The sequence below is a fragment of the Drepanopeziza brunnea genome (assembly GCF_022702325.1).
Source record: "Drepanopeziza brunnea f. sp. 'multigermtubi' strain 214-2 chromosome Unknown ctg13, whole genome shotgun sequence".
Classification (NCBI taxonomy): Eukaryota; Fungi; Ascomycota; class Leotiomycetes; order Helotiales; family Drepanopezizaceae; genus Drepanopeziza; species Drepanopeziza brunnea.
In genome coordinates this window covers 1,575,435-1,591,756 of record NW_027094076.1, presented here as the reverse complement: position 1 = coordinate 1,591,756, position 16,322 = coordinate 1,575,435, and the positions used below count along the sequence as shown (strand labels likewise).

Genomic DNA, 16,322 nt, shown 5'->3' with positions numbered 1-16,322 from the left:
ATCCACTGCTGGAGAAGAGCTGGAGGGTGAAGATATCGGTCAATCGCTATAACGTGACTGGTGTGACCGAACCATCGGTCATGTGTCTCTGGGACATTGAAACCATGAAAGTGACAGGAGGTGAAATCGGAGAAGCAGGAGGGAGCTGTTGCTATTTTCCCGCTTGCATAATACTGATTTGTTTATCGGATAGTATCCACCAGTAAAGGGAAAGCCGTAAGACATTGCAGGGCTTCTCTTCTATCAAAAGCAGACGAAGGATTAACAATTATACAGGATTGAAACCTTGAATGGATCAGAGAACCAACATACAATTCAGAAGCCAAATGTATTGAAAAGCTGTATCAAAAGGTGGAACCAATCTGCAAGATATCCGAGAAGCTGGTAGGCCGAGGGTAGGAGAATCAAGGAGCCCCACTTGGCAAAGCTCTTTGTATTCCACTCACGGCCATTCTTGTTCAAATGTAGCTGTTAGTTTTTTGGGTCGGGATTAGAGAATAATAAGAAGAAAAACTGTTATAGTTGACATGTAAAAATATGGCAACGGAAAAGGGGGGTGGTACGGTAGTGTAAGGATCACCGGCACTACTGTGTGTGGGCTGAAGCGAACCAAGCTGGCGGGCTCTCGAAACATCGTCCGAATGCAGCTTGTCCGGGCTGGATCTCCAACACAAGTCAACAATAGGCAACAAACCTGCGATTCCTACATTTCATTTCCCACACGTCGGCCATCTGGAGAAATATACTCTGTTGCTCGCTGTCCCTCTACGCTGGGCATAGGCATAGGTATGCGGAGTTTGCGATGGGCGTACATTTAAGCTCTTGACGAATCCGACACGTAATCAGGCTACGATACGATCCTTTGAAACAGCTCTGCAACGTCTTTCCAAATCATTGAACTCATCGGCATTCTGGAAATCCGCAATCATGGTGTCTATGAACGTGAGTAGTCTGCAGTGTAGTAGCACTTCAAGATGCAGAATGTTAACCAGCGCATCAGATATTCCGCATCCTGGGCGACGTATCCCATACCCTCTCGAAATGTATCCTCATCTTCGCGATCCACCGAAACCAGAGCACCGAAGGCGTCTCCCTCATCACACAAGCCCTCTATTGCGGGGTGTTCGTATCCAGGTACCTGGACATCTTCCACTTCAACACCGCATGGAACACGATCCTAAAGACCTTCTACATCCTGAGCTCGCTCTACATCCTGTTCCTGATGCTGCGTGTGTATTCGCGGACGAGAGAGCGTGAAAAGGCATGGAAGCTGGGAGCATGCTGCTTGGTGGGCAGCGCTCTTGGAGCCCCGCTCATGATGATGATTTTCAAGAAGAACAAGTACTGGGGCTGGATGGAGGTTGGTGTTACCCCCAATCCCAGGATGAGCAACCTTGCTGACAATTCTACCTGTGGCAGTTCTTCTGGACTTTCTCCATCATCCTCGAATCTACATGTGTGCTTCCTCAGTTACTACTTCTGCGACAGACTACCGTACCCACAGTCATCGATTCTTTCTACCTGCTTACCCTTGGATCATACCGGGCGTTTTATATCCTGAACTGGATATGGCGAGAGTTTGATCTCACGGATCGCAAGCCCGATCCCATTTCCATCATTTTTGGGGTGGTACAAACTGCTTTCTACGTTGACTTTGCCTGGGTCTACTATAGTAGACAACGAGTTAAACTTCGCCATGGTGGCCTTGTAGATGCAGACGATCTGCGAAATGGCTGGCTGCTGCGAACGGTCTTTGGACACAAGCCCCTGGTTGGCCATCTAGATGACGAAGAAAGTTCACCCGCTCTCGGGGGAGATGGCGACAACCGACCAGGTGCCCCAAGTAGAATAGGCTCGAATTGGGGTTCCCGCGGGATCAGCGTGTCCGCAGATGATGGGGTGCTGGCAAGCGAAAGAGAGAGGCAGAAGCTCTCCCAAGGACAGGAGTCGGGTGTTACCAGTGGCGCTCTTGGAGAAGAGACAGACCCTGATGCAAAAATGCAAAACCCAGACGATTTGGCGAGGATACTTGAAGATGACGAATATGATGACGATGATACGGCTCTGCCAGGCGGTAGCGGGTCTGCGGTAGGCAATGGGTCGGAATGGAGAGATGAGGAAAGCAAGTAAGCATATATGGGGGATCAATATCGGTGTTAGGGTTATCGGTGTAAGGGCCTGAATAACGGGAAATTCAACGGCTGCATCGATCGACGTCTTCCCTTTTATTCGTTGCTCCATTTGTCCATGGCAAGTGCCAATACCAGTGCCCTTGTTTTGGTTCGATATCTTTGCACGTCACGTTTACTGCCCAATTCGTCCTTGTTGCTCTGTTGTTATTGTCGCATCCAAAGCAACATATCGTTCAGGTCTCATACTCATTTGCGGCGCTGTGCATCAGTTATTTGTTTACATCAGCTTCTTCCTCTTCACGGGTTATCATCAGCCGAGTATTCATGTATTGCTTGCATGCTTGACTGCTCAAATTTGGCGCCCATTGTCCCGTCGTACTTTGTTTTCCGAACTGACCTGCAGGATTTCACATCGGTTTGCATATCGAGGAGCATAATGAAAAGGTTTCAATTATGCTCGGTTCAGCGTCACGGATAGATGGACAGAATACCTATACGGCGCTTAGCCGACGTGATATGACGAGTCGACTGACTTTTGTATGAACCGGTAAGTTTTCGAAATGGGCCACATTTATGATATGCTTATCTGGGTTAGCCAGTTGTACGTAGTAAGTACGAAGCTGGCTGGTTCTCCACGGCAGTAGGTAGGTAACCGGTAGTCGCTGTTCCTTTTTGATTGCGTGAAAGCTAGTAGTAGGTAAAGATTTCTGATACTTGGCATTTCTAGGTGACCATCTCCTGCCAATCGGCTGCTTTTGCGCTATTACCCGGCCCCGCCGTGCACGGCCTGCCCAGCTCTCATTTAAGCCTTCACATCGGATACAACTAACCCCTTCGTTGAAATAAGGGCAAGACCCCAGGGGTGGCACGGATCGACTTGCGCTGTACGTAGTAGGTACAGCGGTCAAGTCAAGTGCTGTCCTGGGTCCGACAAAGGGTCAGCTTAGCTAAGCTCAGTCAGGTACCGGTAGCAACTTGATGTTCTCGGAACTTCTACCCTACCCAATCTACTGTAGCTAGCTCTTTTGGATCTGTACCTCATCAGGTCAAGTCTGGACTCGACTACACCCTTGGATCCGTGTGCGAAAGACGTCTGTCTCTCTGTCTTGTGCCGAAAGTAAAGCAGAGGCATAATGGAGATTCCGCAGCCATATACTTCCCAAATCATTGTTTCAACGCTCGATCACTTCTTCAACCGTGGGCGCTGAAAGCCAGATTCGATGGGTAAGCTCTAGAGGGCTGAAAGCTAGATCTTACGGAAGGTGCGTTGTGACAGCGGTTAAGTGTCGTAACCCTCGTCGACCTACAGCTACCAAGTATTTCGAACCCCCTTGGCCAGTAACACGACTGCTAGGGAACGGAATCTCGAAGAACCTCATTTTGACAGAGCCCAAGCAGGCTAGGAAAAGTGGCTGTAGGTTGTTCATTGTTGTTCTTGTTGTGTTTACCAACGTCGCGCGGGTGGCAGGCTTTGCTTGCCGCCTTCGGACCTCTCACAGGCCTCGACCTCTCATAAGGGCCGGCGACGTGCTAAGCAGAGGAATTACATACGTAGTACCAAGTACCAAGTACTGTCTAATCGAGAGTTAAATCTAACGTTAAAGAAAAGCTTTCTTTTCAGATAGCCTCGGGTCTCTGATCTCGCGGTATCGCATAACCTTTACAACTCTTAGAAGCATTTTAGGTTGGTATAGGGCAGCAGCTATCGATGGTGCTTTTTCCTTCACGGATAAAATGGATCGCAAAGAAAAAGATACATCTTCGTTCGGAGGAAAAACTTGGAAGAAAAAAAAAAAAAGGGGCAAGTTACAGCGTAAGGAACGTATATCGGTACCGATTTGATCGAGATAATTCGAGGCCAGACCGGGGTCCGCTCGAAGGCCTTTTCGACGGCGCAATATCTATCGCCATATCGTTTTTGAACCCCTTTTTTTTATCTCTCTCGTCCCGTTCCCCCTTCTATCGCAAATCCTACCTAGTATCTTCCATCGACATGCCCGTCAAGTAGAGATCGCAATCGACGTAGTAGTCGAGGTACGAGAAGGCTCGTCCGGATCGCCGGTAAAAAAGAAAAGCTCTTTGAGAGGCCACCTTGGTTCAATTTCGGCTCTCCAGACTCTCTCTTTTTTGCCGCGGGAAGAAGAAGGGCGGAAGGTTCGTAGGGGCCACCTCGTATATGTAAAGAATCGTAGCCTCCCCCCCCCCTCTCCCCCCTTCCCCCCCTCCAGTGGCTGTAGGGCGACGAGGGTCTCATGATGACACTTAATCGCTGTGCCGCCGTAAGAGAGGCAAACCCTGTGCCCTGGGTTTGCAGGTTTTGCACGTCTTTTGCAAAGCTCTCGGTTCCCACCGCAGATGATGGGGCTGGAAAGTCTAACGGCTTCTAGCTTTCCAAGAGCTTTGGCCAGATGGTAGTACCTACCGGTAAGGTATGCTCCTGCAGCCGTCCCGTCTCTTGGTGCGCACAGCGTTCGTGGTGCGACAAGGGTCTAGCTAGAAAGCCTACCTACGTAGGACTTGTACTTGTAGGTACATCGGAAAGACTTGAGCAGGTAAAATCGCCCCCCCCCCCCATCTGCAACTGCGTCTGGATTTGTGCAAGCAGATATTCCCACCGCGATGGAAAGTTTTGTCGCCGAGTCATGGGCAGTCGGAAGTCCCCATCGTCCGGCCCCTTTCTCGTCGCCTTGTACTTGGGTCTTTTCGCAGGCTGCGGACACTAATGTACGCTTGTCGTCTGCGGAGAGGCAGCACACTCCTGAGTCGGGTAGGTACGCGATTCGGAGGAGTGCAGCGAACGGGTGTGTTGTCCCCAGATCCAGCCAGATTCTGGTCCAAACTCAAAAGGAAAATGTTTGAAACGTTCTCCTCGCTGGAATTCCGAGTCAATTTCGAGCAGCGGAGGTGGCTATGACTCGATCTTGGGGACGAAGAGTTTACTTTTCCTTGAACAAATTCAAAGATATTGCGCTCCAAGATGTACCACTAGTTGTATGTAGGTAGATAGGGGCAGTAGAAGATGATGCTGAATAGATGGCTGCTACTCTTGAGTCGATATCAAGATGCAGAGGGGGCGCCTCCAAACTTTAGCCAGACTTCTTATATATATATATATATATACGTCTGAGGTACGACGACCATGGCCTGCAGAAACCAGCTCCTCCATACTCCTCAGCCCAGCAGCTACTCTCTCTGTCTTTGCAATGCGGTACAACATCTTCCTCGTCGTGGTCGCCGCGGCTCATTCGGCCTACGCCGCTACTTACTACGTCTCGCCCACTGGCTCTGATACCGCCGCGGGTACTCTCGCGGCGCCGTACCGATCCATTCAACTTGCGGTCGACAAGGTCGTCCCCGGTGACACGATCTTCATGCGTGGTGGAACCTACTCACTTACCACCAACATCAAGATCACAAGAAAGGACGGAACATCGTCAGCACGCATTACCCTGTCCGCTTACAACAACGAGAAGGTCATCCTCGATGGCGAAGCTCTCCCGGGCACTCCGTCAGAATTGAATAGTAGTTTGCCTCTTGTAAACCGTGGTGTTCTGCAAGTACTGGCATCGAGCTACTGGACCTTTATCAACTTCGAGTAAGTTATCATAACCCCCAAGCTGGAATGAGGTGGATTTTTTTATTTTATTTTTTTCCCCCGTCCTGTTGAAGTTGCTGCCTTGGGCTCTCGCCACAGATTGCATCCTGAAATTTTGCGCTTGTAACTGATGTAAGGCACAGGCTGATCAACGGCCCGTACGGCGTCTTCCATGCCAACTCGAGCTACAACCGGTATGAGCGACTGGTGACTCGCGAGAATTACGAGAGCGGCTTCCACATGCAGGGGATCTGCGAGCGTAACACGGTGCTGTACCTAGACTCGTATAAAAACCGGGATCCGCGCCGACTGGGGGAGAATGCAGTAAGAGAATTCTTTCTGACCAAACCTTTGTTATCGATATTGATCCAACAAAGAACAACAAGTTAGAGCACCGCACTGACAGATGAGCAGGACGGCTTTGCGCTCAAAGAAGGCGAGGGCGAGGGGAACTTGATCAAGGGTGTCCGGGTGTGGGGCAACTCCGATGATGGGCTCGACCTGTGGGAATTCAGGAGCGGCGTGACCATCGAGGACTCGGTGTCATGGGGAAACGGGAATAACACGTGAGTGTGTTCATTTTTACGTGGAGCCTGGTTGTTCTCGTTGAGAGGAGTCGCAAGCTTACAAACCTGCAGCTGGGGCTTCTCACCCTTCAATGGCGATGGGAACGGATTCAAACTCGGAGGTGGTGACGATGGAGCGTAAGTTGAATCAATTTTCTTCCGAGGGCCTCGGGTACTCCGAGCAGTTCTACACCCCACGACTGCGCTGTCGACCCGGGGAAGATGAAAACGAGCGGCGAGCTGACCTTCGATCTTCCAGTGTTCGCCCTGCCAACCACGTCGTCAGAAACTGTATCTCCTTCCAGAATGTCCAGAAAGGCTTCGTCGGTAAGATCGATCCCATCCTTCACTACCTCTGTCGCAACTCGCTTCCGGAGCTGCCCTTTCTTTCCGACAAAACGTATAGATCCAATGTTGGGCTAACATCCCTCATCCACAGACAATGGCCAAACCGGGGTCTTCAACATCTCCCGCAACTCCGCGTGGAACAACGGGAACGTCGGCTTCTTCATGGAATCTTCCACAGCCACCCTCGTCGACAACCTGGCAGTCCGGAACGGGCGCAGCGAGTTCTCATTCACGGGCGGCTCCCAAGTCACCGCGGGCAACACGTGGCAGATTGCTGGGACGTGGAACGACGCTGCGCTGATGAGCACCGACAGCGCGGTCATAAAGGGACCGAGAGATGCGGATGGGAAGATCCGCTCGAGTAATTTCCTGCGCCCGAAGAACGGTGCCGCGGTGGGGGCTGTGATATGACGGCAGGCACATACATGTCTGAGTCTTGACATCCAGAGGTCGCTTTCAGATTACACCGAGGACGCCGCCCAGGCCGGCATAATGTTATTCAAAGAGAGGAGGCGCAGGGAGCCTGGCGAGGCCACTTTAGTGATTAGTCATAATTTTTTTCATCGCGGAGCTATCTCCGGTAGCAGGACTATATTAAAGCGTAAAGTTAAAGAGCACCAAAACCGTTGGCGTCACAGGTGTTCGTGATAGGACGACTAGTCTCGTATCGATTGGCTGTGGTTGTGGTTGTGGTTTGTGATTGTACTTGTGGTTGTATCTGTTGATGGAATGTAACCATCTCGTTTCAACGGGTCCTATAACAAGCGGCTCCCTATAAGGAAGTCGCGTGGTCACGTGACCTGTCACCTCCGCTAATGCTGCTGCTGCCGAAGGCCAACAACCCCCTGTCCGTACTTGCCTCCACCACTGACATCGTATTCCGACAGAACCGAATCATCAGAAAAAAAAAAAAAGAAAAAAAAAAAAAAAAAAAAAAAAAAGAAAAAAAAAAAGAGAAAAAAAAAAAAAAAAAAAGAGAAAAAAAAAAAGAGAAAAAAAAAAAAAAAAAAAAAAAGAGAGATAAAAAAAAAGGAACATGTGTCAATTCTTCACGGGCACGAAAAGGGGCTACGCTTGTTCTACGTACCTAGTACTACGTACGTACTTTCCTCCCCCCCCCCCCCCCTTGAAAATAAGACGGACCCATTTTACCCCCGCAAAATCGTAGCATGGTGGTTGTCTGAATGGCTTGAAGCCCTGTCCGCTCTACTTACTGCACAGACTAAATACTACGTACTACGTAGTCCTTTGTTTCAAGATGCTTTTCCAAGGCTGGATCGTTAGGTATAGTTCGGGCCCTGGTCAGACAGAGCTTTTGCCGAAGCATACTATACTTTCGTCTGTTGTTTAAACGGGGGAGAGGGAAGGGGGATACAGTAGGTAGGTAAGGTAGGTAGTACAGGGTCGCGAACCGCGTTGGCTACTGTACCGGTATGCGATCCCGCAGCATCTCTTGCGCCTCTTCCAGAGAAGACGTCCGATAGAGGAGGAGGTGTAGACTGCTCGTGTATGAGCGAACGGCGTGGTTGGGGATTTGGAAATAGCTGTCGTGCGGTCACGGGGTTACAATACGGTGCTGGAAACGGCAATGTGCTTCTTGGGCACAGTGGGTGCGCGCACGGGAGAGGGTAGCTCGCTTCTGCTGTAGTGGCAGACGGGATAGCAGCGGCGGCTGTATCACTCAAGGACGGGACGGTACGCTACGGTAATGTTGAAGTGCGGATGGCTTCTGTGTTGGTTAGCGGTGATGGGGTTGGGCGGTGGAGATGTTCACGGTGCGATGCTGGGCTCTGCAGTGGGGATGGGATCTCGAAGTAATAGTAGTAACTTACTGAGGGCGCTCTTCGGCAGTGCAGCTCCACCTTGCCCCTTGCAAATTTCTACAGTACGTACAGTGGTACAGCGGTTAGGTGTCGTGACCCTCGTCGACCCACAGCCACTTTTTCTAACCTACTAGGTACTTACTACTACGTAGTAATTGGGTTCTGTTAAAATAAGGTTCTTCAAAATTCCCGTGCCTACTGTAGCGATTTACCTTCTTGCCTAAGTGGGTTAGAGATAGTCGCCGTGGGTCGACGAGGGTTGCGACACTTCACCGCTGTACCTCCGTAATGCAAATCTTGGGCGTCCTCGATACATCCAAACTCGCATATTTCGCACGGTAGATGTTGCTTAGGCAGCCCTGTTGTGACACCTTGTTGGTATGGTACTATACCCCTCAACCGTCGGTACAGTCCCGTTATGAAAGAAAGCCTTTTCTATCCCCTCTCTCCGGTAGAGGAGCTAACGTACCGTACAGTAAGTATATTCATACGACGTCTGATCCCGGGCCCCGGAGCCTGCGGAGGGCCGGCAGGGGACCTCGCCTCGCCCCGGTCGTGGTGCAAGGCTGCCTTCCGAGGCCTTCAACGTTAACATTAACGCTCCGTCAATTTTCTAGGAAAAATAGGCTGACAAAGGATGTAACGGATGTAAAGAAGATGTAACGCTCCAGCCCGGCCGCAAGCTCCGGAGCAAGTTTGGTTTTCCGGACTTCGCGGTGTACTACTCGTCGCTGTATAATCAAATTATCATAATAGGTTCTTTCAGCGCGATGCATTTTATCTACCGGTATCGCAATAGTCCCTCTCAGGGCGATGCAGCAAGCGGTTTTCCGAGCATTTCTCTTCCTATTGTGAATTCGCTGTTGATCAAGTATTTCGAGAGGGAAAAGAGTCTGTAATCGTAGGTTTTAACCGCAAAGAGTGGATGTCGATTGCAAGATTGCAACGGTAGCTTATTGAACCCGCAAGATTCCCATTTTTTTAAAGCGATGTTAGTAAGCGATTAATTAGTCAAGTCTCTGGTGTTCTTCGATGGTCCAGGCTCGAATGGATGCACCTAGGTACCGGTAATCAACGTCACGGCCGTGGGTCAGGTGACTGCGTCTTTAACAGTTCACAGGACCCACATTTAGCTCAACATTAGACTACCAGAAGATTAGACTAGATAGATAGATAGAGAGATAGATATCGCTCGTGAACGGGGTTATGGGGGGGTACCTTTATACAATGGCTCCCCTTAGTATCTGCTTGCATTCCAAGTTCTAAGCCATCGCATACATAATACAGTTAGTCAGTCCCCTGGCTTTCCGTACGGCTCTGCGGCTGCTAGCACATCCGTTGCATCTTGTTTCTGTGATCCACAACAGAGAATCCCCCAGAAGCTACCGTACATCGCGCCAGCCCGGAAGCACCTCGCCCATTGCTCATTGAGATTATCAATTGTTGACGCGCGCTCGGTCAGGGTACGAGCCACACCCTCTCCCACACTAGGACAGAGTGGACTGACTGGCTGTTTCTCCACAAAGCAAGTCCCCGGAGCAAGGAACGTCTATCACATCGCAAGCATATCGATTGTTGATGCTTGACTTGCTTTTCGAGGAAGAAAGAAAGCGGCACGCGCTGTCTCCATGAGCCTTGGAGCAGCCCGTACAGGCTCTACACGGCATCTCTGCAGGACTCACGAACGGGGCATACACATGTCCGTAAAAAGCATATGAGGTACGTAGTCATTTCTCGCCAGCGGGGGTCAACAGTCCCTCCCGCAAGCGAGGCGGACCCACCTCGGCAAATCGTCAACATCAACCCTCACCGTCAACAACAACTATCTCTTGAACAGAATTCCTAAAATCTAAAAACATTTTGATTTCCCCCATATATATATATATATATATATGAATATATTTTGGTGGAAAACCGCAAGACTCAACTGCAAGCTCACACCAACCGGGTAAGGAATAACAGCACAAGGTCCTATCTAGTCCATAAACCTAACTTAACCGGACAGGTTTCTACCCATCACCGAGGGTTGGGTCTTCCAGCGAGATTTCCCACCCACTACATGAGAATCTCGAGGGTTTCGAAGCGGCCAAGACATCGCGCCCCCGCGTTCCACCAGTTGTGGAAGACGGTGCTGGAAGTGGTTCACATGAAAGAGATGTTTTTTTATTTATTTAACCGTGCAAAAAGCGAGAACTACCCAAAAGAAGACGACAAGGACGGACGGACGAGGGAAGCAAGCAAGCAAGCAAGCCACCTCGCGAGAGTGAGTACCCACCAAGCGCCGCAATCCCCGCTTACAAGTTCCCATCAGCCTTACACACTGACGACTATCTACTATACAATCTAGGTACCTACCCAAGCCAAGCTGAGTAGCTTAGCTGGGTACGTCATCGTCATCCCTCCCTTTTTCCTCTCCTCTCTCACTCTCACTCTCACCCGCATCCCAACCAGCTACCGGTATCCCATCCCTTCCTTCCCCCCGCTCAAGTCGCAACACCAACATCAACACCAACATCAACAGCAACAGCAACATCAACATCAACAATACAGTACAGCACAGTAGATAACCGCACGCAAACAACGACCCCCCCCCCCCAGTAACATCTCGCAGTTTTCCACCCCCCCCGCCAACGCAGGGCTCGTCCACCACGCGATAGAGGTGTAGCTACCTACTTGCGGCTGTGTGGACCCGGAGAGGGCACGGCTGTAACGTGCTTGATCATCTGTCTCTCACTTTCACTTTCACTTTCACTTTCACTTTCACCCCTTCTCCCCTTCTCCCCAGCCAAAAAACCCCGCCCCATAAATCTCAGCCAGAAAGAAGCTCAAGCCCGCACGAGCTTCCAGTCTGCAGTACAGACCCAGACCCAGGTGGATGTGAATAGATTTTTGGCCGGGGCGGGGAAAGGGGGGGGCTCAGCAACCTCGTGTACGTACTTGGGAGCGGCGAGCGGCTAGACTGACCACCGTGCTGTTCCTCGCGGTTCGGGGATGGATTGAGGGGGAGGGGGAGGGGGGGGGGGGGGGGGGGGGGGGGGGGGAGAGGAAGTACAAATTTAAATTTAAAAAAAAAAATTTATTCTTTTTAATTTTTTTTTTTTCTTTTTTTTTTGGGGTGTGGCAATGGAGAAGAGGGAACAGAGAGAGAGGGAAGCGAGAAGGGGAGAGGGGGGGGGGGGAAAGCGGCTGGGATGTTTACAGGTGAAGATGAAGGAAGGGGTGAGTTGATATGAAGAAATGTATTACATTTGGAAGAAAAGGGGGGCACTGAGAAAGAAAGAAAGGGTAGGTTTGATACGGGAGTTGGTTTGGATCTTGCTGATTTCGACATGTCTTTTTTTCTTTCTTTCTTTTTTGAAGGTTGCAAGCATCTAAGATCTACGCGCTGCAGTCTACTCTAATCTACTCTAATCTAGTCTCCTCTCCTCTCCTCCCCTCCCCCCTCCTCCCCTCTCCCCTCCTCTCCCTCCTCTCCTATTCTCCCCCCTTCTCCTCCCCTCCCCCCTCCTCCCCCCTCCCCCCCTCTCCTCTCCCCCCCTCTCCTCTTCCATATACAAACTCTTCACATGCCTCGTCTCCCAACTCAAAAAGTCACCCAGGTCATGTCCCAGATTAAAGCCCATCGGGATCGGCACCTCCCCATCCGGCAGCAGCAGCGCCCTTCCTGAGACGACCAGGTCCAGCATCGGGCTCGGCGGTAGACTCTGCACACTCTCTGCGAGAGAAGGCCGACGGGGTCGCTGAGCCGGCGGCGTCGTAGTCGTCACCATCTCGGGACTGCTTGGGATGGTCGTCGTCGTCGTCGTCGCCGCGGCCGTAGCACTATACTGCGGAGGGGCTACGGGCGGAATGGTGTCGATATCGTCGATATTGGGTTCGGCGTTCCATCCTGTCATCATCATCCGCTGCTGCTGCTGCTGCTGCCCGCTACGAGAATGCATCGGATGTCTCGGAGGAGGAGGAGGAGGAGGAGGAGGAGGAAGAGGAGGCCGAGGCCTGACAGGAAGTAGTGGCCCCTCCCAACTTCTCCCCGTCGTGAGTTGTGACGGCGACCACGACGACGACGAGCCCCCAAGACTCCTCCTCTCCCGACCTCCTCTCCTCCTCACCGTGAACCTGCTCCTCCTGATCTCGAGCTCGTCTCTCGCCCTCACGTCAGCTTCGGTTTCAATCCTGCCGTAGCCCCGGAAGCCGAAACCTCGATACCAGTCCACGATGCCGTCGATTTCCGCTTCGTCGGCTTCCCATTCGGAGTCATCGCGCGTGTCGTGCGTGCCGTCTTGCATGGTGCCGGATATGGCCATCTGGAAGGCGGTCCAGTCGAGGGCTTCCGCTGCGTCATCTGGGCAGGAGGCTCTGCGGTCGCGAATCAGGCGCTCGAGACGGATAGGACCGTGGCGGAAGAGGGGGGATGTGAGGGTGTAGTGTGTGGAGGGGAGGATGATATGTGTTGGTGGTGTAAGAGCCGGAGAGGACGGCTGGGACCATTCGGCTGATGAGGCAGAGAAGGAGAACTGTTTCGGAGGCAGATGCAGGGGGGATATTTCAGAGATGGTCGGTAGCAGTGGGGTAGCTCTGGTGGAGGCGGATGAACGACGGGGAGCCCGGGTTGGAATGGGAGGCGGGTGTTGTGGGAATGGGAGGTCGCTGAAGATCATGCCGTCTCTTGAGGACGAGAAAATATTCTGTTTTCCCATAATTGCTGACCTGGGTGGAAGCAACTGCACAGATACGCGAGGGCCTCTTCGTGGTACTGCAGGTGGTGGCAGTACTGAACTTGGAACAGGACGGTATTCTTGCTGGGCAGCTGTGATGCGAGAGCTCAAACTCTCAACATGGAATGTCTCTGTAGGAGTGCTAGAGTCCGTTTCATAACTGTGTGCCGATTCAATGGATATCTTTCTCTCGCTCTCGTGTTTGTCCTTCAGCTGCTGGATTCTTCCAGGCGTCAACATCTCGTCCACTTCAGTCCGAAACATTTTACCGCTAAACAGATCTGCCATGTTGGTAGTCGCATCTGTCAACGTCCATCTCGCCGGTGTATTTTGAGATGACGCTGGACCTCTGGGATTCGACTTGCCAAAGAAAGTTGCTTTCCTCCTGCTGAAGCGACTTCTTTTCCCTCTGGATACCGACATGGCTCGCGTCACAGGCGTCTTGAGTGGAGAGATAACGGGTCGCGGCTGTCTCTTGGATAGTCCACGAGCAACTGAAGAAGATCGTGGGGCTAAAGGACTGCCGGTTTTGTCCCATTCTTCCGTGGCAGCTCTGGCATCAGCCAAAGCTGTCCCGACCGCTTGGAACGCCATGTCTGTCTCCCGTATCAACTGCTCAACACTGTCCGCCACACTCTCCGGCGGATTCTCCATGTCTGATCCTGTATATCTGAGGCTCTGTGTCGGGGTCTTGTCATCATCCAGCAGGTCAGCCGACAGCACTCCACTAACGTCGAACGGTGATCCAGGGCCGAATTTTGCAGCCGAAGTTGTTCTGCGACCGAATCTCAGCTCACTTTTAGTGAGTGGTCGCCTCGACGGCTCTTGGAATATTAGACTCCATGTTTTCGCATCTCCCGTCGTATGTCCTGAGGGTAATGGTGGGAGATAAAGAATCTCGGGATGAGGTGGTAATGGGTCAACACCGAACAAAGAGTGTTCGATCGAGGCCGGATTTGCCTCACAGTCGCAACTGCACAAAGAACTGGCCGAAGAGTGGGCGGTCTTACTTGACGGTGTAAAGTGGTTACTTCGAGTGGTGATATTGCTGCTGGCTCTTCTAACTTCTAAAGGAGTCTCTGCAGAGGAGGTTTGTGAGAGCCAGGACAGTCTCTGCGTAGTGTTTGGCGACAACCCATTGTCTGTGAAATCATCATTATCGAAGTCGCTTCTTGGCTTTTCCATGCGGTCCTTCTGGCAAATAAATTTTTTGATGCGCAAACCGGTCTTCTGGAGCAACATGGTGAAGTTCGAGCAAATACGACTGAACAGGGAGATGTCCAAAAACCCAACAAAACAAACACCGAGATGATTGCTCAAAAAGATGACAGCGAAAAGCTCGCGATGACAGGATTCTATTTGAGAATATCACGAGGCTGTGCTGATGGTATGACATGCTGAGAAAATACTTCGAGGGGAGTGAAGGATACAAAAAGTGCCAGAGAAATCTCACACCAGCCCACTTCGCTCGACACAGTAGCACACACCGACCTCTGCATGGAGAGCCGGGGAACGAGTTTGGATACCAATATCATCTCAATTCGCGTGCTTGACAAATGCACGGCGGATGCCTGCGTAAACCTAAGGATAGGTATTGCAATCCACAACTTTTGCGAAGGAACAACACGAGGAGCCAGGACCCAAATTCCAAAGAAGGATGTGATTTTGAAGTAGTAATTCTAGGAATTGTATAGGATTGGCTGGTAAACATACAGCTGTTGTCCCTTGTTAGAACGGCAGCGCCCGCACGGTCTGCCTTCCAGACGAGCGAGACCGCCTCTGCAACAGAACGCAGGGAAATGTGAGCTATCACCAGAATCGATAGTCCATCTCATCGATACGGTGGTTTTAGAAGTGGAAGAAACATCGTCGAACATAGGGTAGCTGCAGCGCGGGACACATTTTCGCCTCTCGCTTCAGGACGTGTGGTAACTCGAGGGAGTACAAGGTGCGGCCCGATATGCAGGATAGGGAAAGATAAGAAAGTTCCCAATCCCACCGGTTGCATGCATGAAACTTGCTAGAATGCCCTGGCTCGAAGAAATTGGATTACTCGCGGGATTTAGCTTTGAATCTGGAGCGGCCTTGTATCCTGGGATGGAGCAGGGAGTTTGAATGGCGGCGGGCGCCTGGGGCGCTTGGGCGATTTCGCGCACATATACCGCTAGTAGTACGTACCCATATATACCAGGAATGCGCGGCTCCAAGACCGTGTCGTCGATCTTGCGAGGGGGTAAACATGCGACAGGACTGGGCTTAGGCTAGCCAGCAAGAGGCGCCTTCCGAGGCGGCCTTCCGTTAACGGCCGTAACGCTTTGCCTTGTTGTCGAGTCTTCATTGTTCAGCCCTCTCAGCCCCCCCTAGATGAGGATGATCGGCTTCCGGGGAATGACAACCGGAAGGGATCCGGCAAAGGTCAGCGAGGCTATCTCTCCGGATCTGTTACTGGAGAGATTCAGTTGGTGGGTGGCGTTACACCACTCTCGCTTTGTCGATAGATGAATGCCGGGAAACGACGACACGACGTTGAAGTTGTGTCGACAGAAAATAAACGTGACTGGGGAGGTCGCCGACCAAGATAGCTGACGGTAGCTCCGCTCCTCTTGAAGTGGTCTGAAGCTACCGAGGTTTTCCATCCACAGTCTCCTCCTTGCAAGTAGAGGTACAGTAGGAGTAGGGTAGGAGGAGGAATCGACTCTCGGAAACGCGACGGCCTCGGCCTGAGTGAAGATGCTACACGTGACCAAAGTCACACCCTCAAGTACCTACACCTTTCGGAGACCGGCCACTGTCTAGACTCTCTACCATGACATCAGGGCATATCGCACCGAGCAATCCGATTCGAAGAAACGCTCCTCTCACAAAGCGTCAAATCCTCGATAACCAAGGCATCACAGCATACGACGACAAGTAAACACGGTATCCGAGCCGCCCCCCCAAGAAAGTCTACCACGCCCAGCCGAGCTCCGCCAGCTCATTGTGCCTTACGAAAGGCGCGGAGCCTGTCAGCGTGGTAGGAGCAAGTTCCATGAGCCCGGTTTGCTAGCTGGCTGGTTCGTCTGGTGTGTGGTACCAGGCTATACTCGTCATGATTTAAGATTCACAGCTTCAAGTGGCCAACAGGATCCGATATTGATGAGAAG

General features: G+C 51.5%; 3 protein-coding genes across 3 annotated transcripts; 2 read left to right on the top strand and 1 right to left on the bottom strand.

Annotated features, from left to right (window-relative positions):
* Positions 1-927: 927 nt before the first annotated feature.
* L3040_007585 (uncharacterized protein) lies at positions 928-2,130 on the top strand (the record flags this gene model as incomplete). Its single annotated transcript, XM_007291208.2, has 3 exons — positions 928-942; positions 1,001-1,360; positions 1,420-2,130. The coding sequence occupies 3 exons, from the start codon at positions 928-930 to the stop codon at positions 2,128-2,130; spliced, it is 1,086 nt and encodes a 361-aa protein (XP_007291270.1).
* Positions 2,131-5,335: 3,205 nt separating this feature from the next.
* L3040_007584 (uncharacterized protein) lies at positions 5,336-7,052 on the top strand (the record flags this gene model as incomplete). Its single annotated transcript, XM_007291209.1, has 6 exons — positions 5,336-5,727; positions 5,871-6,051; positions 6,142-6,293; positions 6,366-6,431; positions 6,553-6,620; positions 6,733-7,052. 6 exons carry the CDS (start codon positions 5,336-5,338, stop codon positions 7,050-7,052), a joined length of 1,179 nt encoding a protein of 392 aa, XP_007291271.1.
* Positions 7,053-12,076: 5,024 nt separating this feature from the next.
* On the bottom strand, positions 12,077-14,421 carry L3040_007583 (uncharacterized protein; the record flags this gene model as incomplete). Its single annotated transcript, XM_066154913.1, has 2 exons — positions 12,077-12,286; positions 12,619-14,421. The coding sequence occupies 2 exons, from the start codon at positions 14,419-14,421 to the stop codon at positions 12,077-12,079; spliced, it is 2,013 nt and encodes a 670-aa protein (XP_066010797.1).
* Between the last annotated feature and the right edge of the window lie 1,901 nt (positions 14,422-16,322).